Source organism: Puma concolor, chromosome A1 (genome assembly GCF_028749965.1).
Source record: "Puma concolor isolate L17-30 chromosome A1, mPumCon1.1.hap2, whole genome shotgun sequence".
NCBI lineage: Eukaryota > Metazoa > Chordata > Mammalia > Carnivora > Felidae > Puma > Puma concolor.
This window is the reverse complement of record NC_141667.1, coordinates 42,007,832-42,030,555: the sequence shown is the minus strand read 5'-3', so window position 1 is coordinate 42,030,555 and position 22,724 is coordinate 42,007,832. Positions and strand designations below refer to the sequence as shown.

Below are 22,724 nucleotides of genomic sequence, written 5' to 3'. Positions count from 1 at the left end.
ATCGAAGAGGCTGCAGTTGCCTTGGGCACTACAGTCCAGAGGGCTGGACAGAATCTTCTGAAATGCCCAGGCACGAAGGTAAGTTTCGGAAGCACGCCTGAGACGGAGCAGACCGTCAGGTGAGGGAGTGTCAGGCTTTTCGTATACGGGGAGAGGAAGAGGGATGTGGGGCCAACTCCAGGCAGTGACTCTCAGATGTGATCTGAAGTTTACATTTTTGTTAGCAGAAACTCATGGGGCGATACCACATTGCATTGTGTAATTGCCTTTTTCGTTCCTCTGTTCTTTTCTCATTGCATCTTCCCTTTCTCTCCTACCCACTTCCTCTTTTTTCCCATTGTTTTCTCTTTTCTTTCTTATTTTATGCTCTACTTGCCCCTCTAATTTCCCACTTTCCCGATGTTTCATCTTCTTATCCCCCTTCTCCTCTCTGCTCCTTCTCTCCTCTTCTTTCTCTTCAATTATTCTTCCCTCCTTTTCCCTCTCGTTCTTCCTTTCCCGTGGCACCCACACCTTCTATTCTCTCTCCAGGTATTATGCCATCTGCTGCCAGCCTCTGGTCTATAGGAACAAGATGACCCCTCTGCGCATCGCGTTAATGCTGGGAGGCTGCTGGGTCATCCCCACGTTTATCTCTTTTCTCCCTATAATGCAAGGCTGGAATAATATTGGCATAATTGATCTGGTGAGTACCTATGCAGAGAGTGCCTGCTGTTTTAATCTCTGATTTACTTTATTTGCCTGAGATTCTAAATAAATAAACAATATCAGGTTGGGTGGATATTCTAAGAAAGATTCTTTTTTTTATATATGTACGTGTTTATTGATTTGGGGGAGGGAGAGAGAGGGAGAGCACACGCACGCATGCATTGGGGAGGGGCAGAGAGAGAGAATCTCAAGCAGGCTCTGCACTGTCTGCATAGAACCTGATGCCAGGCTCAGTCACACAAATCATGAGATCGTGACCTGAGCCGAAACCAAGAGTCGGACGCTCAACCGACTGAGCCACCCAGGCGCCCCAGAAAGATTCTGATAGTGATCTGAGTGACAACAGCAACAACAGAAAAAGGCAAGCTAACATTTTTGAATATTTGTTGGATGCCAGAAAATATGCTCAGACTTTAACATAGAATCCTAATGACATCCTTCTGTCATCTCATCCAGATGAGAAATATCAGGCTCAAAAAGGTAAAGTAACATGCCTGGTCAGATAGCATAACAGGTACTCAAAGCTTGGTGTTCAGACCAGAGAGCCTGAGACATGTGATGTGCCCCAAGAGGCCTTCGTCCCATTTCATGGCTGCCAGTGACCAGCAGACAACATGTCATGTGGGCAGAGGCTTCCAGAGAATGAAGAGAAGCCTGGGCCAGGAGTCGAGAGAACTGGACCCTGAGTCCAGCTCTGTCCCTGACCTTGAAGGACTGCAGTGAGAAGGTGCATTGGTCTTCAGTGGGGGAGTGTCTCCCAGAGAGTAGGAAAGCAGAGTGTGGCACACGAGCCAGGCATTTGCCAGCCCCTGTCCGGATGATCTTCCAGAGATTTCCAGCTCTGACCCTGTATGCTCCTAGTGCCAAACTCGCAGTGAGGATCAAAAGTTATGGTGCGTGTTCACTAGCAGCGATATATGTTCCCTAAGGAAGTTGTCAGGCGGTCACTCTAACCTTCGGTCCAGGACCGTGTTGAGGTAGGAAGGGGACTGGAGAGGAAAGATCGAGAGCAAGCTCCAGCCCCACAAGACCAGTTAGAGTAGAAGCTGCTTGTTCTTCTCTCCACCACGTCCCTAGCCCCTAATCTTGCCTTGTTCTTTGTCCAGGAAAGGATATCCAAGCCAAGGCTGGGCCAGGATTTGCATGTGGTATGTCAGAACAAGAGTTCCTTGGGCTTCTGAAAGAAATGCTGGGGACAGAGGAGTGGAGAAGTAAAAGGGGATTCATACAAGGGAGACTGTATGGATATTTTCTCGAATCCTATCTTTCTTCTCTCAAACTTTCAGCCTTGCCAATCTCAAGGGAAATGAAATTCAAGTTTCCAATAACCAGTAGAGTAGCAACAACGGCCAACAAATGTTGAGCGCTTACCGTTTGCCGAGCCCCATGTTCACTTAATTGTTATTACTGTGAACCTCTTGCAAGCCTCACTCATAACAAGTGCTGTTAAGTCGATCCTATCATTGTCCTCAGGAAGCTGAGCATCAGAGAGGTGCAGTTATTAGCTAACGTCAGATTGGCAGGGAGTAGTGGTGACTCTAGCTAAGTTCAAGCTTCCTGCCCTCCAGGGTCTGTGCTCTTGATCTCTGTGGTAAACTTCCTCCCTAATGGAGAAGACCTTTGGAAGCATAAACTTTTGTGAATCAGAACTTTTAAAAAAGGGTGCCGCACTCTTACCTTCGGATATAGAATTTCTAAGGGAAAGAATCTAGAGAACCGCTGTTCATTTCAAGAGTGAGAGGGGGGCATCCCCCATTTACCTCCCGCAGCTGGGGAATGGGGGCACCTGCTTGCTATGAACATGCCTCGTATTCGCTCCATGGTGCCGTGATTGCATTTCATATCTTTCCACTCATCTGCACATTGAATTGGCCTAGGGAGACGCTAACACAACCCGCATGTTCATAGTACAGGTACAGTTGATTCTCATCATTCAAAGTAATTAGGTTCTATAAAGTTGCCACAAATACTAAATTAGCAAATACTGAATATCTTTGCCCCTAGGAGGAATACAGAGTTAGGTTCCTGCAAGTTCTGGTCCGAATATTTTCATCAACCAATCAATACATAATATATGCTGTCTGTAAGAGAGGCCCATGAAGTGTAAGGTGACAGTAAGGTTGATATAAAATAATGGAAAACTATAATATCCAAATACTAATCAAAAGAAAGGTGGTGTAGCTGTGATGAAATAAATCTAAGGCACGTCATCTTACCTGAGATAAAGAGATTTCGTTATAAGGAAAATGTCAATTCAATAGGGAGTTCTACTATAACCTTAGAATATACCATGAGACAAGACACTAAATGTGCACACAGATAAAATTGCATATGTGTGTATTATATATAATTGTTATCCATATGTTCGTGTGTATATTCACACTGTATACAGGCTGACCTCAGGCAGGAAGTGTCATTGGATTATACAGCTCTTTTCAGCCAAAGGCTCTTCCTAGACAAGGCTGATAACTCAGAGCTGTCAGCAGACAGAGTTTATAGTAGGGAGAAAAGCCTTTGAACCTTTTAAAGAGATCCAGTCTGTCATTGTATCTAATACAAGTGAAGTTTATTCCAGGAATGTAACACAATCGCTGTAATTCACCATATTAATACAAGAGAGAAGGAAAGCCCACGTGATCATCTCTTTATTGCCAGAAATTCATTGACAAAATTCAGTATCTGTTCATGATTTAAAAAAATTGTCATCAAACTGAAAATAGAAGAGAGCATCCATAAAAAACTTCTAGCAAGTATCATACTTAATAGTAAAAAATTGAAACTCCCTTCCTAAAACTGGGAGGGTAAAATGGCGTCCACTATTACCTGTTCTATTGAAAATTACACTGGAGGTCTTATCAAGGTCAATAATGCAAGAAAAGTGGCGTTAAGATTGGAAAGGAAGAAATGAAATTTTTATTATTTGCAGGTCACATGGGTACTTATGGAGAAAATTCATAAGAATCTAGAAATATTAATAACAAATTTAACCAAGTTGCTAGATACATAGCCATACAAAAAAGTCTTCACTGAATTCTACGTACTAGCAACAAACCATTAAGATTAAGGACTTTAATGTGGTACCATTTGCAATAGAATAACAGATACTTAGGAATAAATCTGACAAAAGGCATGCAAGACATTTACACACAAACATTGTAAAATATTACTGAAATAAATTTCAAAAGATGTAAGTAATGGAAAGACTTACCATGTTTGTGAATTGGAAAGCTGACCATGGGAAAGAAGTCCATTTCCCTCAATCATTCTACACTGACTCCAGTCAAAATCCTCAAAGATTTGTATGGAGATTGATAAGCTAATTCTAAATTTTATATGAGAAAAGCTGAGATGTAAGGACAGCCCTGAGGAAGATGAGCCTGAGTTCAAAGCCCTTTTCGACCAGATATATTGTGTGCAGGCAGAAGGGAAAGGGAGAGGCTAACTCTGCTATCGGCTGGGTAAAGGGAATGAAGGATGATTTTGTCTCTGTCTTATTTCTACTCTTTCCTGGAGCCTTCAGCCCCTGGTGCTCAGACAATGCCTCTGCGCCCTGGGATGCAATCATGTTTCTCTTCTACCATTGTGATTCTAGGTGCTATAGGCTAATAAGAAAAAGAGAATTTTGCTGATAAACCTTCTCTTTTTCCCTCCTCCTTTTCCTCTTGTATTTTCCTCTTCCTTCTCTGCCCTCCTCTGTTCCCCTCCTTTTCTCTCTCCCTTCCAATTTCTCGTTTTCTCTTCTTTTCCATCTTTTTTTCTTTTCTTAAAATTTTCCTCTTTCCCCTCCTGCTTCTTTCTCTTCACTTTTTTTCTTCCCTTTTCTCCCTTCTTCCCTCATTATTCTCTCTCTCCAACTCTCAGATAGAAAAAAGGAAGTTCAACCAGAACTCTAACTCTACGTATTGTATCTTCATGGTCAACAAGCCCTACGCCATCACCTGCTCTGTGGTGGCCTTCTACATCCCGTTTCTCCTCATGGTGCTGGCCTATTATCGCATCTATGTCACAGCGAAGGAACATGCCCACCAGATCCAGATGTTACAACGGGCAGGGGCCCCCTCAGAGGGCAGGCCCCAGCCGGCCGACCAGCACAGCACTCATCGCATGAGGACAGAGACCAAAGCTGCCAAGACCCTGTGCATCATCATGGGTTGTTTCTGCCTCTGCTGGGCTCCATTCTTTGTCACCAATATTGTGGATCCATTCATAGACTACACTGTTCCCGGGCAGGTGTGGACCGCTTTCCTCTGGCTCGGCTACATCAATTCTGGGTTGAACCCCTTTCTCTACGCCTTCTTGAATAAGTCTTTTAGACGTGCCTTCCTCATCATCCTCTGCTGTGATGATGAGCGCTACCGAAGACCCTCCATTCTGGGCCAGGCTGTGCCCTGTTCAACCACAACCATTAATGGATCCACACATGTGCTAAGGTGAGTGTCAGGGGCTCGATAGATTTTGTTGGCTTGCGTGACTCGGAAGGGCTACCTCTCCAGTTTTTTGTTTCCAGAAGGATTATTCTTGAAAACCTGGGCAATGTTTATAAGGATTAAAGAAAATTCTACCATCTGGTCATGAAGTAGAATAGCGGGTAAGGACTCAGGCTCTGGGAGAGACTGGCCTGTATTCAGATTCACTCTCCACTGTTCTCTGACCTTGGGCAAGTCATTTAAACATTGTGAAATTTCGTTTCATTAAAAAAAAAAAAATGAGATCATATTCACAATATCTACATCACGGGGTTTTTATGAAGATCAAATTAGCTGATGTGTGTGGAGCACATAGTATAGAGCCTGATACCTAGTGAGCAGTTAGTAAATATTATCTACTGTTATTTATTAGGTAGTGTTTTACAGCCGTGGTTAGAAGCATGGGATTTAAAGTAAAACAGACTTTATTTTGACTCAATGCCACTACTAATCATTTGTATAATCTCCCTTGGTTTTATTTTACTCCACTATAAAAAACATAGTAATAATAATAATATCCACTTCATAGGGCCATTGTGACAATTAGAAATAATGTATCCATATGGGGACTGACACATAGTAAGCACTCATATTACTAACAATATTATTAATGTCAGTAGGAGCAGTAGTAGTAACATATTGCTTGATATCCTAAGATGGCCACAAAATAACGTGATAAACAAAATAAATAGAAGGATAAATATGCAACAGTAACACCATGTGATAACTGATGTAATGGAGGTGGAGATAATCTAGAAGGGGGGTTTGAGGAGGAAAGAAGCTGATTTGGCTTAAGAAAATCAGGAAAAGCTTCAGAGGACAGCATTTTTTAAGAATAGGAGATTTGGAGGAGAAATCAAGGAAGTCATTCTAGCAGATAGAACAGCATGAGGAAGGAAATGGCATGTGAAAGAGCATGAGAAGGTCAAGTGGTTTACCCAACGTCGCGTAGGTTGATGGAGATGGGGGTCACTGTGGAGTTGAATGTTCAGTGACTAGTCATGATGCTTCTAAACCCTGAAAATTTTCTGGCTCCCCCGGGCTAGAGTTTTTCCCAGCCATGAAAAACCATATGTAAAAGTACATTCATCCTATGGCAAAGATGAATTGTCAACGGCATTTGTTTTCCTTTGCCCCAAGATGCATAGGAATTTCTAAAAAAGCAGCTCATTCTTTGACACAAGCATTTAATTTTTTCTGATGACAGTATTCAGCTGTCCTGGCAACCCAAAACTGAGGAACTTTCATTTGCATGTGTAAGAAAGGAAGGGATTGCAAGTGAAATATAAGCACTTCGCCTCTAAGACTGCTCAGAAGCCTGAATTCAATTTCCTGCTACGAGTGTGGTCTGACTTGTAGTGAAAGCCTAGCATGGTGATGCCCGCTGCTCCAAGAGCCTCAAAGGCTGTGCCTGTAGGCTCACCTTCTTCCCTAATTATTATGCCTTGAGCGAGTGTCATGGGAAGAATCCAACCATGTAGTAAAGTGTGCATATAGGAACTTCTGTGGGGGGGGCGCCTAAAAGCTATTTAAGTCAGCAGCTGCCTCAGTACAGGCACCCAACGACTTACACTTGTATGTTCTAGCAGTGCATTTGTGGAGTCAGTTGTTTATGACTGGGGCGGGGGTGGGGGGAGCTTTTCCAGGACAGCCCAAGAAACCCACCTGACTGATAACGGTGTTTCGTCCCTGCCGCATTTGGAAACCTGCCGTGTGGTTGTAAAACAGAGATGACGGTTTAGAGGTGGCTGGTGGATGTGCTCTCCATACTTTATTTTTTGTGATTTCTTAATGAGGTAATGAAAACTGCAGGAAATTGGTCTGAGATACTCCTCTGTGGGGGTGAGGAATCTTCTAAGAGCAGGGAAGCCTATGCAGAGACGACTGTTGGAGCCCATTGCAGGGCTCCCCAGCTTGCTTTGAGCCCCCAGCTTGCTAAGGACAGGAATATTGCCTGTTTTGTTCACTGGTCCGTACCAAATACCCAATATGCTGCCCGACATACACTAGGAACTTAAACTCTTGATGAATAAATTCATACATCGTGCAGCGAATTCTCTAGATCGATTGTATCAATACGCCTTAGGAAAAATTTATGTTTTTCTTAAAAATCCTATAAGCAGGACACCAACAAATTCCGATGGACTCAAGAAGTATAAAACCTAAATAATCAAAAGTACAGTCGGCTTTTGTCCTGGTTTTATCCTTCACCTCAAAGACAATTGAAACGAATCCAATGATTTTTTAAATGCATTTACAAACCTGCGTAAAACATACAAATTCATAGATTCCTCTCCCTTTATTGTATTCTATTTTATCTTACTTTACTTTTTTATTTTATTCTTTTTCATCATGATAAGTGCACTCCCTAATCTCCATCCCCTATCCACATCCCCACCCGCCACCCTCCCCTCTGGTAACCATCAGCTTGTTCTCCATGGTTAACAGTCCGTTTCTTGGTTTGTCTCTCTCTTTGTTTTTCCCTTTGCTCATTTGCCCTGTTTCTTAAAGTCCACCTAGAAGGGAGATCTTAGGGTATTTGTCTTTCTCTGACTGATTTCGCGTAGCATTGTACTCTCTAGTTCCAGCCGTGTCATTGCAAATGGCAAGATTTCATTCTTTTTTATGGCTGAATAATATTCCAGTATACGTACCCACTTCTTCTTTATCCATTCATCTATGGATGGATACTTGGACTGCTTCCATAGTTTGGCTATTGTAAATAATGTTTCAGTAAATACAAGGGTGCATGGATCCCTTTGAATTAGTGTTTTTGTATTTTGGGGGTAAATACCCCGTAGTGCAATTACTGGATCATCGGGGAGGGGGGAGTTCTGTTTTTAATTTTTTGAGCAACCTCCATACTGTTTTCCAAAGTGGCCGCACCAGTTTGCATTCCCACCAACAGTGCACACAAGGGTTCCTTTTTCTTCACATCCTCACCAACACTTGCTGTCTCTTGTGGTTTTTTTTTTTTTATTTTAGCCATTCTGACAGGTGTGATAGATAGCTCATTGTAATTTTGATCTGCATTTCCCTGATTGTAAGTGATGATGAACATCGTTTCATGTGTCTGTTGGTCATGTGAAGGTCTTCTTTGCAGAGATGTCTGTTCGTGTCTTCTGCCAATTTTTTTATGGGATCGTTTGTCTTTTGGGTGTTGTGTTGTATCAGTGCTTTATGGATTTTGTATACTCACCCTTTATTGGATAAGTCAGTTGCCAATATCTTCTCCCATTCAGTAGGTTGCCTTTTAGGTTTTTTGGTGGTTTCTTTCACTGGGCAGTAACTTTTTATTTTGATTTGGTCCCAATAGTGTATTTTTGCTTTTATTTCCCTTGCCTCAGGAGACATATCTGGAAAAATGTTGCTATGGCCAGTGTCAGAGAAAATTACTGCCTGTGCTCTCTTCAAGGATTTTTATGGTTTCAAGTGTCACGTTTAGGTCTTTACTCCATTTTGGGTTTATCTTCAACAAAGGAGGAATGAATATACAGTGGGGAAAAGACCGTCTCTTCAACAAATGGCGTCGGGAAAATTGAACAGCCACATGCAAAAGTATGAAACTGTAGCACTTTCTTATCACTTGTATTTTACATAAATGGGGTCGTTTTATATGTACTTTTTTGCACCTTGCTTTCTATCCCTTAAGAATGTATTTTAGAGATCCTTGCATCTCAGAACATTTAGATCTAAATCATTCTTTTTAACTGTTCCATAGGCTTCTGTACTAAAAATACACACTAAAATTGATTTATTTCCCATTATTGGATATGTCGGTGTTTCCATTCTTTTGCTGTATCTAACGGTACTGTTTTTAATGCCCTTGAACACATTTCTTTGTGCATATGTATTCCTTTTAGATAGCTACCCAAAATAAAATTGCTCTATTGATGTATATGTGCATTTACAAATGTTAGGTTTACTTTAAGGTTGACCTTCTAGAATGCCGTAGAGATTTGTAGTCTCATCAGCAGCGTACGAGAGTAGCCTCTACTCTTTCCCTTCACCAACACTGTACATTACTCGTCTTTTCCTGTTTTGCTGATTACAGAAATGTTCTTTCACTGAATTTGCATTTTCCAGGAGGTTTGATAGGTCGAACCTCTTCTAAGTTAATTGCTGACTAATTTCAAAGTTGTTGACAAATATCTATCCTTATGTGAACTGCATTTTCACATACATCATGCTTTGTGTGACAACTTTGTTGTATTTTTCTTATGAATTTCTGAGTGTTCTTTATTATCATCTAAATGTTAATCCTTGTTACATAATTTTCAAACTTTCCCTTCTCTTCCGCTTGCTTTTGAACTTGGGTTGACTTTTGTCATATAAAAGTTCCAAAGTTCAAAAGCGCTATTTATTTGGCCTCTTGCAGTTAACCTGTCTTCCTTCTTGAAATATTTTTGACATTCATTTTCCCGGACAGTATACTTCCCTGGTTTGCCTCCTGACTCACCAGCAACTCTTTCTTAGTATCTTTTATAGGTTCTTCCTTCTCTATCTGGCCTCTAAATGTTAGAGTTCTTCAGGGCTCGGTTCTTCATTGTCTTCTCAAATGACATTCTCGCTTTAAATGTGATTTGAGCATCCATAGCTTTAAATACCATTTTTGTGCCATTAATCTCTTTTTAATTAGTAGCTCTAGATCACAGCTGTCCTCTGAGCTCCAGACCACAAAATCCAATTTACTTCCTTGACAGCCTCACATAGGTGCCTCTCGGGAATCTCACATTTAATGTCCCTTAAACAGAACTCTCCTATATACCTGCCCACCTGCCCACCCCAGACTTCCTGAGTCTCCTCTATCTCCAAAAGTACCACTGTCACCTACCATGTTACTAAACCTGGACACTTTCTGTGGCTCTCAAGGAGAACTAACATATAAGCGACAGATGGGAAGCTTTAAGAAAGAAAAACCCATCAGCTGATATTGAAAATATGGAGTTCGATCTAAAATAAATGCAAAATTGGGGCGCCTGGGTGGCTCAGTAGGTTGAGCGTCCGACTTCGGCTCAGGTCATGATCTCGCGGTCCGTGAGTTCGAGCCCCGCGTCGGTCTCTGTGCTGACAGCTCCGAGCCTGGAGCCTGCTTCAGATTCTGTGTCTCCCTCTCTCTCTCTGACCCTCCCCCCATTCATGCTGTGTCTCTCTCTGTCTCAAAAATAAATAAATATTAAAAATTTTTTTTAAAATAAATGCAAAATCTAATCATAGTGACAAAATGTAAACCACAGAAATGTAGATGATGCCTGAACCTCCTGCTGCATGTTTAAAATTTGGAATTTCAGGGGTGCCTGGCTGGCTCAGTCTAAAGAGCACATGACTCTTGATCTTAGGGTCATTGAGTTTCGAGTCCCATGTTGAGTAGGAGATTAGTTAAAAATAAAATAAAATAAAAATTGGAATTTGATAAGTGCAACTCCATTTCCTCATGCAAAGCATCCATTGACAAATTCATGTCATTCTGTGTTATTAATAATGATTATGATGCCGAGCATAACTCAAAAAAAAAGTGCCAGTTACTGAATTTAAGAACTTTGAATGCATTACTGCATTTAATTTTTTACAACAACCAAGTAGGCTGCTATTGTAATTATCGTGATTTTAACAATGAGAAAATCCAAGGTTTAAAGAGAGTATCTAACTGGCCCAAGATCACACAAAGTCTTCATGATTGTCTTCAGGCTAATGAAATATTAAAACACTCAAAATTGAAAATTATCTTGCCTTTCCTGAGAATCTATAAGGTATAGAGGAGTTAGTCTGCGACCTAAGAATCACACTGGGGAGAGCCAGGTCATGACAACACTCTGAAACTGTGGGGCCTTTTTCTCTTAAAGTCTTTCTGAGAAAATGGAATTCTGCTTTTCCAGGTTGAATTAAAAACAGGCCAGTCTGCCTCAGTGGTCTGGAATAGTAGGTCTAGCCACGTAGTCCTTTGACTTGTATTACATTTTGTTATTGAACAAACACATGGGCAACCAAAGAAATAAAACAAGCTTTTGCAAGACAGTCTTAGTGGACTTTGCCCATTCAAATTGAATGAAATAATGTACCATGTAGCAGAGATGTCTGCCGTTGTGTTTGGTGTTCTGTGAGATAAGCATCTTCTTTGGAATATCCAGCTCATGATCAAAATAGAAGTGAAAATGCCATTGATTGGCTCCTGAAGTAGTTTGTCTAGACATGTAGGTTACATAGCCTTTTAAAAATAGTTTCCATACATGAATTATTGTCATATATATGTTTCTTGGGGCAGTTTTAACTTGTATGCCCACATATATTAGAAAGAGGCATAGGGGCACCTGGGTGGCTCAGTCCATTAAACATTTGACTCTTGATTTCAGCTCAGGTCATGATCTCACAGTTCATGGGATCAAGCCCCGTGTTGGGCTCTGCACTGACAATGTGGAGCCTGCCTGGGATTCTCTATCTCCCTCTCTCTTCCCCTTCCCCCCGCCTCTCAAATAAATAAATAAATTTAAAAAAAAAAAAAAAGAAGGAGGAGGAGGAGGCATAATGCCAGTGTATGGGCAATGGATTCTAAGAGGTTCGTCATTTGTATGAACTGATTCTTAGTGGATTTGGGGCCAGCTTCTCTCTCCTTGTCACTTCTTTAACTTGGCTCTATAGTTGTTCTCCCCATCCACCAGTCTGCCTTAGTCTTATACAAGAGTCACTTTGCCCACTCTACGAAACTCCCATCAGACATAATGGCAGAGAAGGAAGAAATCACCCAGTGAGAAGACATTGACTCCATTCCTACTCAAGTCAGGGACAAGACAGGTTGCCTCATCACCTGTGCTGTTCAACATTGCATACAAAATCCAAATGACAGAAAGGAGAAATAAGAAGTATAAAACTTAGAAAAAAGAGCAAAGCTGTGACTATTTATAAACAATATGGTTATTTAGCGGGAAAATCCCACAGTAAACTGAAAATGAAGACATTTCACAAGGATGTCCAGATACTGTATAACTAACTCAACATTCAGCGATTCCTACATACTAGAAATCACCAGTTAGAATGTGGATCAGTAAAAATACCACCATCCACAGGAGCAGTCACTAAAGTTACTTAAAAAAAAAAGTGCAAAATAAAAATGTAAGATCTTTATCGAAGGGAACTTAAATACTTTCCTAAAGGAGAAGTCAAAGATACTGTGAAGGGTTCACTGCGGAGAGCAGAAGAAAAAAAAAAATCCAGATTTGTCTTTTGAAACTACAGGAAACTCGTCAGAAGCCTAGGTTTGCAGACTCTGAAAGGTGATTTATTAGGTTCTGAGTAGGTTATTAGGTTTGATTCACAGTAACTGTGCACGGGGCATCGACTTGCCATGCACTGTGTAGGGGGTTGGTAGAGAAAGAAAAATGAGACTCGGTATCTCACAGAGCTCACAGCCTCACTGAAGAAAGAGACACACGAGCAAATAATCACAGCACAGTGGACATCACCGGGATCGTGCGCAAGGTTTACTGGGAGCTGGAGGGATTGCTACCTAACCAACAGTTTCCTCGTCGTCACTGATGAGGGTCTCCCGATCTCTGCTTGAATTCCTGCAGTGGGAGGATTGCTACTTGAAGGGCCTGCTCAATGGTTAGACAGCTCTAGAATCTAAAAGGTCTCCTTCCATTGAGTTGAAATCTTCATCCCTGTGACGTCTACCTGCGGGCCCTAGTTCCGCCGTGAGCAAGAGAAAACAAGGCTACATCGTTTTGCTGAAATGACTCCTTCTGTATGCTTTGCATTAGAATCCCCTGGAAACGGAGTCAAAACATACATTCCTGGGCCCCATTCACTGAATTGGGGCACGTTAGGGAAAATGACATTTTTGCCAAGGTGATTCTTACCTGTGTTAAACTTTGAGAACCACAGTCTCTGATCCTCATGGATTGGAATGGCCCAGTGTATTTTGACTTTGGTTGTGCTTCAGGGTTATGACACATACCATATAATTCTTCGGTCCTTTCAGAGTCATAGTTTCATGTGACGTTAACTAGTGAAATTCCTTTCGAAGCGGCTTCAGCTCAGCCATTTTCAAGCCAAGTGACTCTGGCCACTTGGGAGGCAAAGTGTGATCCTATAGATTGTGACCACGTACCGTGACAGGAGATGGGAACCAGCCCTACTGATGTGATTTGGAGTTCACTGGGGGTTTGATTCTGGAGTTCTCTTTCCATTGGATGAATGTCAAGGATCTTGCCAGTGCTGTTCACTGCTGCCTGAGGAGTCTCCTCTCCGAGGAGAGCCTAGTAAAGGGCCTGGCACGTTGTGAGGCTTGACAAGGGGTAAAGGAATGTTTCTGTCCCTTTCCCCAGGCTCGCTTCTCTTCTGTTTGACTGTCTTTATGGAGAGCAGCCCTCGATGGTCCAAGGCAGAGTAAGGATTTGTGGCATTGAGTGTAACCTTAGAACAGAAATTTTTCTCTACATGAAATCCACTGAGGATTCCATTGTTGGCTTCTTGGGTAAATAATCCCTGGCCTGCCTGTCTCACTACCTCATTGTGAAAATCAAATGAGGTAATGGAGGTGAAATTGCTTTGCTAACTGCAAAGCTCTGTCCTCAGGGGAGAGATAATGATGTGATGAGAACAGACTATTTATAAGTTAGGTAAATAGCTAAGACTGCATGCTTAGCAATGCAGAGACGGCATGCAGAATTTAGCTTTGGGGATGGATTTCTCTGCTCCCAGGCCAGGCTGAAATGACTCCCTGGTTCTCCAGGTTCAGACCTTGCCCAAAGCTGGGACACTCACCTGGCTCCTCAGAAGGCTGAGAATTTCGGCCTGCACTTCCCAGAGAACTTCTTGTTTGTCTGACTTGGCTCTTGGCTGCTGTCCTCCGTTACCCACCGTCAATCTGCCTGATAAACAGGGGTTTTTTGTTGACTTGGGGAATCTCTAGGGCTGTGTTGTCCTATAGGGTAACCATTAACATTCCAAACACTCAGTAGCCGTATGTTATAAATAGAATACTTTCATTATTGTAGAAAGTTCTACTGGAGAAAACAGCTCTACAGCTCTGTGAGCCTTCTGTCCGGAATAAGGCAGCATATGCTTTCCTTCGGACTTACGAAGTGTTATCAACCAAAGCTCAATAATAAATAAGGCAATTCTGACGGATGCACCATATAAGTCTTTGACGTTTCCACGCACAACATATTCAGGTTTAAATAGGGAATCAATAGGGGAGGAAAATATGAAGATAGAGAGAAAAAAGTGAGAAAGAGGCAAAGAAAACTAAAAACCAATAGGAGAAAAGCATTTTTTTCCGGGCTATTACTTTTTGTTGTTTCCTTGATAAATAACAATGGTCAGAAGTTATCCTTGTATTTAGTTGCTGTTTAATTATCTACTACCTGTGCCCCCAGCCGGACTGTCAGTACATAAGGGCAGGTAACATGTCTATTTTATTTCTGAAAGTTCCCCGAGGGTATAGCCCTTTGCTCCGTTAATACCCTTATTGGTTGACTGGATGGACGCTCTTATCAAATCCCGTTAACCACCTGGAATAGGTATACTCAAATAAGTTTTCACCCCTTAAAAAAAAATATTCATGAATCCCATAACCCGAGTCCTTGTTTTTTTTCACTGTGCTGCTGCTTCCCAACTTTCAATCTCAACACACCAGAATTCCCCTTTTAAACAGAGGTTTTCACACCGCGGTCTAGATTACCCATGGATGAGCCAATAATTTAGGTGTGCTCTTACTTTGGATCCTGAGAGGTTTCGGCTAATGTTGGAAAGCTGTTTGACATTTAACAGCCATTTTGTGGCCTTTACCTTGAACTCCGGAGGTTACAATTGGATTCAACAGTTAGCTCATTGTTTTGAGCCAGTGCAGACTGAATCTGGGTGAATCAAAGATGGTTTGAGGATGACCTTGCCTCGTATCCTGCAGCCTCCACCAGGGCTAGCGGCATAATTTTCAGGGTTCCTTGGTCAAAGGCAGATAAAGGCTTCCACTGAAAGTATTAATATGTAAAGCCTTTTTTTTTTTTTAATCTGCAGTTTCTCTCTTAACTCTTCATGGCATATTTTCTTTGCTATTTACCTGTCCTCTAGTAGGAAAGTAAAATTTAATTTTAAATTGTTAGCAAAGATTTACCATTTATAGTTCCCAAAGCCAGTTTTAAATGCAAACATGAGACCATTTCACTTGTATGGAATCACCAAAATGACACGAACCATGCAAATCGTATCTGACAATTCAAGGGTGCTTATGGACTTTGTTTTTACCAGCCAGTGCACAAAACTCATGCAAGTGTTTGTACCTCACCTCTTGAGAGTACACACATTCCGCTAACACGCTACCTTCAGCTAACTGATGAGTAAAGAAGGACTAAAAGGGAAAAGAGCCGTGGTTGGCCATATCTCATCCTTTCTTTCTATGTTGATATTTTCAGCAGAAGTGGTTGGCAAATACAAGACGGTAGAGGGTTTTTTGGTGGTTCCTCCTCCTCCTTCGAGCAGCACTGCCTTCCTCCTGCATTTGCCAAGTTCTGGTCAGATGGAAACCGTGGCCTTCAGGGCTGTCTGTGTTCCCAGTTAGTCAGTCGTACACGTGTTGATATGAAGCATGAGCGTAGGATTCTAGTGGACCTGTGATCTGTGGGAATTCAGTAAGACTCCCTGGTAAACATATTGTAGAAGTTGCTGACCAAGAGACGATGGAAAACAGGAAAAACACTTTCTGTATATGATGTGTTCACCTTGTATTGGCTCTGAGGCATACTTCAGGCATGGCGAGTCGACCAGAATCCTGTGCTCATGGGGTATCATTAACGTTTTGAGGCAGCAAGGAACTATGGCGGACACACACATGCACCTATAGCCTGTGCTCGCCAGTGCCCCAGATATCACTGGTGCATGTTCCGTTGTCCCTCAGACTTCACAGGTTCAAAGATAAACTTACTAAGAATTTCAATATGGCAGCAAACAGAGCATTAAACCAAGACCTGGGTTTCTGTCTCGCTGCACTGCTCACACAACCAGGAAGCTGGCCTGTCCCTCGTCCTTCCCAATCACAACCTAAAGCAGCTCTCAGGAAACATTGCTCTTGTTGCGAGAACACCAGGAAAACAGAATAACAACATCAGAAGAGCTCCCCTTAACCTGAAGTTTAGTAATCAAGTGGCTTAAGCTGCCCTCCAGGATGCCCTCTTTTGGGCCGAAGTGCTGAGGCCTAAGCATTATTCCCTCCACGGAGACATTTTTCAAGGAAAAGTTCCCACCTCTGACTTAGAGGGAGGTGAACTTGAGTTATGAAACCAAACGCATAATGGCTGTCGTGCAGAGGGTTGGCACACCTGGGTTTTAGTCCTGAGACTTGTCACTTACTATTGATACAAATGTTAACATGTGACCAGACATTTCTGGGTCTCTGTTCCTTCATCTGTAAAATGGGAATACTATGAGAACCCATCTCCTAGGGCTTTTGTTAAGGTTAAATACGAGACTGTATGTGCAGAGCTGAGCCCAGCTCCTCTTACACAGAAAGTGCTCAATAAACGGAAGCTGGTGTAACTGCTGTTATTATAATTGTATATATAACATCATTCATATCTTGGTTAAACAAACTTCTCCAGTTATTTTTTCAGCTTTCCTGATAAGCATTTCGTAAGAAATGAGTCAATAGAAATCTCTGTGCTCTCTAAACACTGCTCCCACGCAAGGAATGCCGCCCTCCCTCAACTGGAAGAAAAACCAGGGATGAATTAAATTAAATTAATCACACTGTTTATAAATAATTGTTTAAGCAACAGGAGGCAAGACCTGTTTCCTGGGTACATTATGCCTCGTGCTGAACAGTTGGGACTGTTATTTTGAATATGCCTTCTGGCTTTTAAATTACCTGTCGGCATTTCTCTGACCCAATCTAAAACGTGCTAACCATGCCGAACAAGCTGCGTACGTTGTCTGTGCCTTTGGTGTTCCTCTTTTGCTCTGCAGGTGCTGAACTTGGTGCTATGGTGTTGAGGTTCCGTGTACCAGCCCTCTGAGACTGGCGCCCACAATAAAGAGGGGTCAGGCATGCCACTCTGCAGGGCAGACTTCGAAACTGCACCCAGCTCCAGAGACGCCCAGAGTGGTCTGGGGTCACGAATGGAGGCAGGGTGGTGTGGGGTTCCGACCCTTGACCCTGGATCACACTAGAGCTACTGGAGAGCTGTTAGTACCTGAGCCTGGGCTCCACTGGTAGAGATTCGATATAAAGGGTCCAGTTGGGGACCAGAAATGCTTCTGTTTTAGGAGGTCAGGAGTACTGCAGTATTGAGATCCCTTGGTTCGGTGGCCAGAGCAGGGAGCCTGTGTCGATCACCAAGGAGTCATTGTTTCTTTCAGCACCAATAGAACAGGGAAGTGCCTTCAAGTTTAGGGCTCGTTCCATGTCTTAAATACTGAGCTAGTGCGGGCATAACCCATTAGTTCTCAAATGGGGACAATTTTGTAACCCAGGGGACATGTGGCGATGTCCAAAAGCGTGTTTGGTGTCCCTAACTGGCGGGGGCTCCTGACATCAGTGGATTTCGGCCAGAGATGCTGCCGAAGCTTCCAACTATGCATAGGGCAGCCCCCGACCCCATTGCAACAAAGAATTGTCTGGCCCAAATTGCAACATAGTGCTGAGGTTGAGAAACCCTGCTTGAAACGGATTCTCTGGGCTTCGCAACACAGACTCTCCTTACCACTGACAGGCGACAGCAAGAGGGGCCTTTTACCGGCGCCAGGGGACAATGTATGCTTTTACCTGCCCACTGCAGTGCCCTTCACCACGCGACTCCTCTTTGTTTTTCGTTTTTGTTTTGTTTTGTTTCTTTATTTTGAGAGAGACCGAGAGAGTGCAAGCAGGGGAGGGGCAGAGAGAGAGAGGGAACCAGAGAATCCCCAGCAGGCTCCCTGCTGTCAGTGCACAGAGCCCGATGTGGGGCTGGAACTCATGAAACCATGAGACCATGACCTGAGCCAAAATCAAGAGTCGGACGCTTAACCGAACTGAGCCGCCCAGACACCCCGCCACGTGGCTTCTCTTAACTCACATCCATTCCCAAGATGAGACAAGTTAAAAAAAAAACCAAAACCCTGTAGAACACGATAAGTGGTGTCACTTCTGCGAAGCAGGGCCCGGAATTTCTGTGGTTACGGTGCCGGCAGTAACCTTGCTGAAAAGCCCTTTCCACCAGGCAGGCTCTGTGAGCTTGTTCTCTTACAGCATGTACTTGGCAGGGACACAGCCCTCCCGATTTAGTCGGAGCAGCTGTTCAGGAAGGAATTGCCTCCAGAACACTCTAAGAGACCCACCAGAAACCCATACTCCTTGGAAACGTGTGTTCGGTCCACGGTGTCAGGATGCAGGTCCCTGGCCCATAGAGGCGGTAAAGTTCCATCTTATACTGAGTGTCAACAGACTGGAGTGTGTCCAGAAAAGGGTAAGCACCATGATCTCCCTTGCAGAATTCAGGACCTAGGAGCAACAATGTCAGGCACAGGGGAGGCTGAGCTTAGAGCTTAAAGGAAATCATGGTCATCAGCCTTTTTTTTTTTTTTTTTTTTTTTTTTTTTAATTTATCTGAGGACCGTTACACAAAAAGGGGATCTGGCTTGTTCTTCAAGGTTGCAGGGAGAGAAGTAGGGACAAAAGACTGAAGTTTTAAGAGTACGTATTTCAGCACAACATGGCACGGACTGCCTTTCTAGGGTGTTCCTAATAAGGGGATTAAAGTAGACAAGAAGTAGAATAAAATAGGAGAAATTGGGACAACCACCAGTCACTTAGAAGTGGTGATCAAGGGGTGCCTGGGTGGCTCAGCCAGCTGAGCGCCCAACTCTTGATTTTGGCCGAGGTCATGATCGCATGGTTCATGACATTGAGCCCCACATTGGGCTCTGCACACTGACCACATGGAGCCTGCTTGCGATTCTCTCTCTCTGCCCCTTCTTGGCTTGCTCTCTCTCTCTCCCTAAATAAATAAATAAACATTAAAAAAAGAAGTGGTGGTCAACATTGGTCACTGGAAGCGTTGACTTGAATGAGCATGGCAGAGGAAGGGGCTGGAGGTCTAAGGAAACGCCCTCGGATCCCTCCTTTGTGGTTGTGTGAGTTACGGAACCACAAGAAATCCTCCCACAGTGCAGCTACACTCGGGAGGGAGCAAGACCTACCTCAGTCATTTTATTTCATTTGGTTGGAGCTGGAGACTTTCTGGAAAGATGGCCAGTGGGAAGAAATGTGCCAGGGGTAATAGTGTTAATGTCAAGGGCCATTCTGTTTTGGTTTAGGATTCTTCCGGCAGTCTGTGGATGGGAGGAAGTTTAGACGTATCTAAGGAAGAACTTTATCCCCAGGCTGTATAGATGCTCCGTGCTACATAGCTGATTCAATGCCTGTGATTCCGTGTGAGGAAAATATTGTCCCATCCACCCATCACGATAAATTTCTATCACTTGAGCCCTTAATATGAACATAATTACTATTTAAATATGTTTAGGGAGAAGGAGCCCTAGGCTGAGATTAGAGAAACATCCCCCTCAATCTGGTATTCATGTTCTTCATTTCTCGTATGTCAGGGCCAGGACTTCAGGCTCTGGAAATAGCAAGGCATGGCAAATTTTTTTTTTTTTTTCAACGTTTATTTATTTTTGGGACACAGAGAGAGACAGAGCATGAACGGGGGAGGGGCAGAGAGAGAGGGAAACACAGAATCGGAAACAGGCTCCAGGCTCTGAGCCATCAGCCCAGAGCCCGACGCGGGGCTCGAACTCACCGACCGCGATATCGTGACCTGACTGAAGTCGGACGCTTAACCGACTGCACCACCCAGGCGCCCCAAGGAAATAGCAAGGCAATATCCCAACCTGGGAGGAACCAGAGTACTGTAGAGCAGTTTAATATCATGACCAAATGCATAGGACTTGGTATTTGACAGACCTCAGTTTGACTTCAGGTCCTGCCACCTTGAAGCTATGTGACCCTGGGCAAGTTACTGGCCCTTTCTGTGCCTCAACTTCTTCCTGTTCTAAATGGCCCTTGCTCATAAAAGTGTTGTGAGGCTTGTGTGAGGTACTGTACATATGGATCCTGGAACACAGCAGCTATTGATAAACTGAGTTCTCATTGTCAGCATCAGCATCTTTCGAGGCGAAAAGTCAGAGACGCAGGTTAGCAGAACGAGCCTCCTGTCACGCGAACGCTGGTTCATTGTCAGAACAGGTGGTGGAGGGAAGTGCTTCGGTGCCAAAATCACCATAATAGCCTCCTGACAAGGGGCAGTATGGTTCCTGAGCAGCAGGCTCAGAAGTACCTCACCTGCAAGGATATGGGAGCTGCGGCGAACGGAGGCATGCAGCAGGTTCTAGCTTCCGTTCTTCTAGAAGCACTGTGACGTCGTCTCCAACCCCTGCGCGAGGAGACCCAGTGAATAGCTTCTGGTTATAGAAACAAACAACTGTGTGTGTGCTCTGGGTTAGATTCAAGCCAAGAGCCAAGAACCTCCTTTTCAGAAAATGATCTCTGAACGTCTCGTCTCGTTTCCATGCCTATGTTAGGTTATTTTTAACAAGATTCTTAGAAACACTTCACAGTTAGAATTGTTCTTGGAGAGCCTTTTATTCTCTAAGAAACGAGCGAATCTGTGTTTTGATCAACGTGACAAACAAATATATTTGGAGCCTGCTCCTCTTCCTTTTATTCTTTTCAGACTTTCGTTTCCTTCGCTGGCTGGTATAATGTAATTTGTTCCTGTGTTTGTGAATTGGCCTTGCGTGCTTTAAGTTTCTGCCTCTGGAGAAAGGAGTGTGTGTGTGTGTGTGTGTGTGTGTGTGTCCATGTGTATACACATACGTCCCTGGGCACACACACCTATACATACGTGATTGTCACATATAATAATATATGTCATATATTGTTGTAATATAATATATTGTCACGTATAATAGCCAGTTGCGTTAGGAATAATTTGGTTTCCTAGTCTGAATGTTCCCCCTCGCGTTTCTCCTCCTCCTCCTCCTTCTCTATCATCGTCATCGTAAGATCTACCACTTACTGAGCACTGGTTTGTATGCGACGCATCTATGCGGAGTGTGTCACATGCACCGTCTTACTGAATCCTTAATATACTCTATGGAGGAGGTATTATTATTTCCATTTCACTGATGAGGAAACTGAGACTCAGGTTAATTTGGCCAGCGTCTTACAGCTGGTGAGGGTTAGGACCAGGATTCTCACACATGTTCATCTGATTTCGAAGCCCTTGCTGGAAACCACCAAACTGTGCTCCTTACTAGTGAACGGAAAACCCTTGAAAGAATATAGAATTTTTGGTTCTTGGACGTGAGAAGGGCTTGAGAAGTGATCTGACCAAATATTCCCGCTAATGCAGTGGTCTCTTCTGTAGCTTATCTGATAAGTAGTTTTCAATCGCCCCCCCTCATGAGAGGCAGCTCATTATTATTCAAAGCAAGACATTTTATTGTTGGAACAGCCCTAGTGGTTGCAGATTTGGGTCAAATTTTACTTCTCTATATCATAGCGTCATCAAAGCTTCGAGTTTTATAGCTGGAAGTGATAACAGAGCTCGAGCAGTCCAGTAGTTTTTAAACACATTTTTGCAGATGTGGAAATCTTTTGTTCAAATGGAATCTTCCTTGGACGTGTGAGCAATAAAGTATAACTGCTTTGATCACAACAGATGCTTATATGGGGATGTGTGTGCACAGAGCCGTGACCATTGACCCCATCCCTCCAGTGTCTCCTGTGGCCACTCCATGGGGTTGTTAGTCTTGTTAAGAGATGCCTGAAATAGACTAGTGAACCCAATATTTTACAGAGAAGAAAATGAGGCTCCAAGATGTAAGATGTTTAAGACGATTCTGCTGTATGAGCAGAACAAAGATCTGAATCCAGGTCTCAGAACTCTGAGTCCTTCTCCCTGATTCATTCATCTCTTGCCTTTTTATTACATGCCTAATGTGGGTCAGGCACTGTTTCAGGCAGTAGGGACACAGCAGATTTCTAGATAGGCAGGATCCCTGCCATGAAGGAACTCACAATTGAGATTGTATCATCCCATTTCTTTTTGATGGTTTGAGCCCTTGGAAGCAGACACACACACACACACACACACACACACACACACACACATAATCAGGCCATCCTGGGCAACTTTCTCTGCATTCAGTCCAGTTTGCCCATGACTTTCCAAAAGAATGGACTCTAGAACTGAACTCAAGGCTATTCACGTATTTGGTGATTTGAGGGTGACCTTTTCTTGACAGTATTGCAAGTTCTAATTTATTTTCTCTGCCTCTGGTTTTCTTTGGGGACAATGTGTAGAATATAACCAGAGAGAGACAACCTATTTCATATGTAGCATTCAAGAGGATGGAAAGGCCATTCAGACCTGTGGGATTTGAAACTGTAAATGCCAGCTGGATTGAGTTCTAATAGAACAACCTTGAGCAACATATAGTGGGACTTGTAGTGGACAGATAGTGAAGGGCATAGAAAGCCCTCCTGGCCTCACCCAACCTGGTTGTCCAGCTCATTTC

General features: G+C 43.2%; 1 protein-coding gene across 5 annotated transcripts in view; it reads left to right on the top strand.

Annotated features, from left to right (window-relative positions):
* The window catches only part of HTR4 (5-hydroxytryptamine receptor 4), a 178,490-nt gene that overhangs the window by 118,290 nt on the left and 37,476 nt on the right, over positions 1-22,724 (top strand). For 3 of the 5 annotated variants that reach the window (XM_086678932.1, XM_086678924.1, XM_086678916.1), the window contains exons 5-7: positions 532-685; positions 1,815-1,856; positions 4,570-5,138. In XM_086678932.1, coding sequence (XP_086535058.1) covers positions 532-685; positions 1,815-1,856; positions 4,570-5,138 — 765 coding nt within the window. The remainder of the gene's footprint in view (positions 1-531; positions 686-1,814; positions 1,857-4,569; positions 5,139-22,724) is intronic. The other 2 variants (XM_086678945.1, XM_086678937.1) reach the window with 1 other exon arrangement.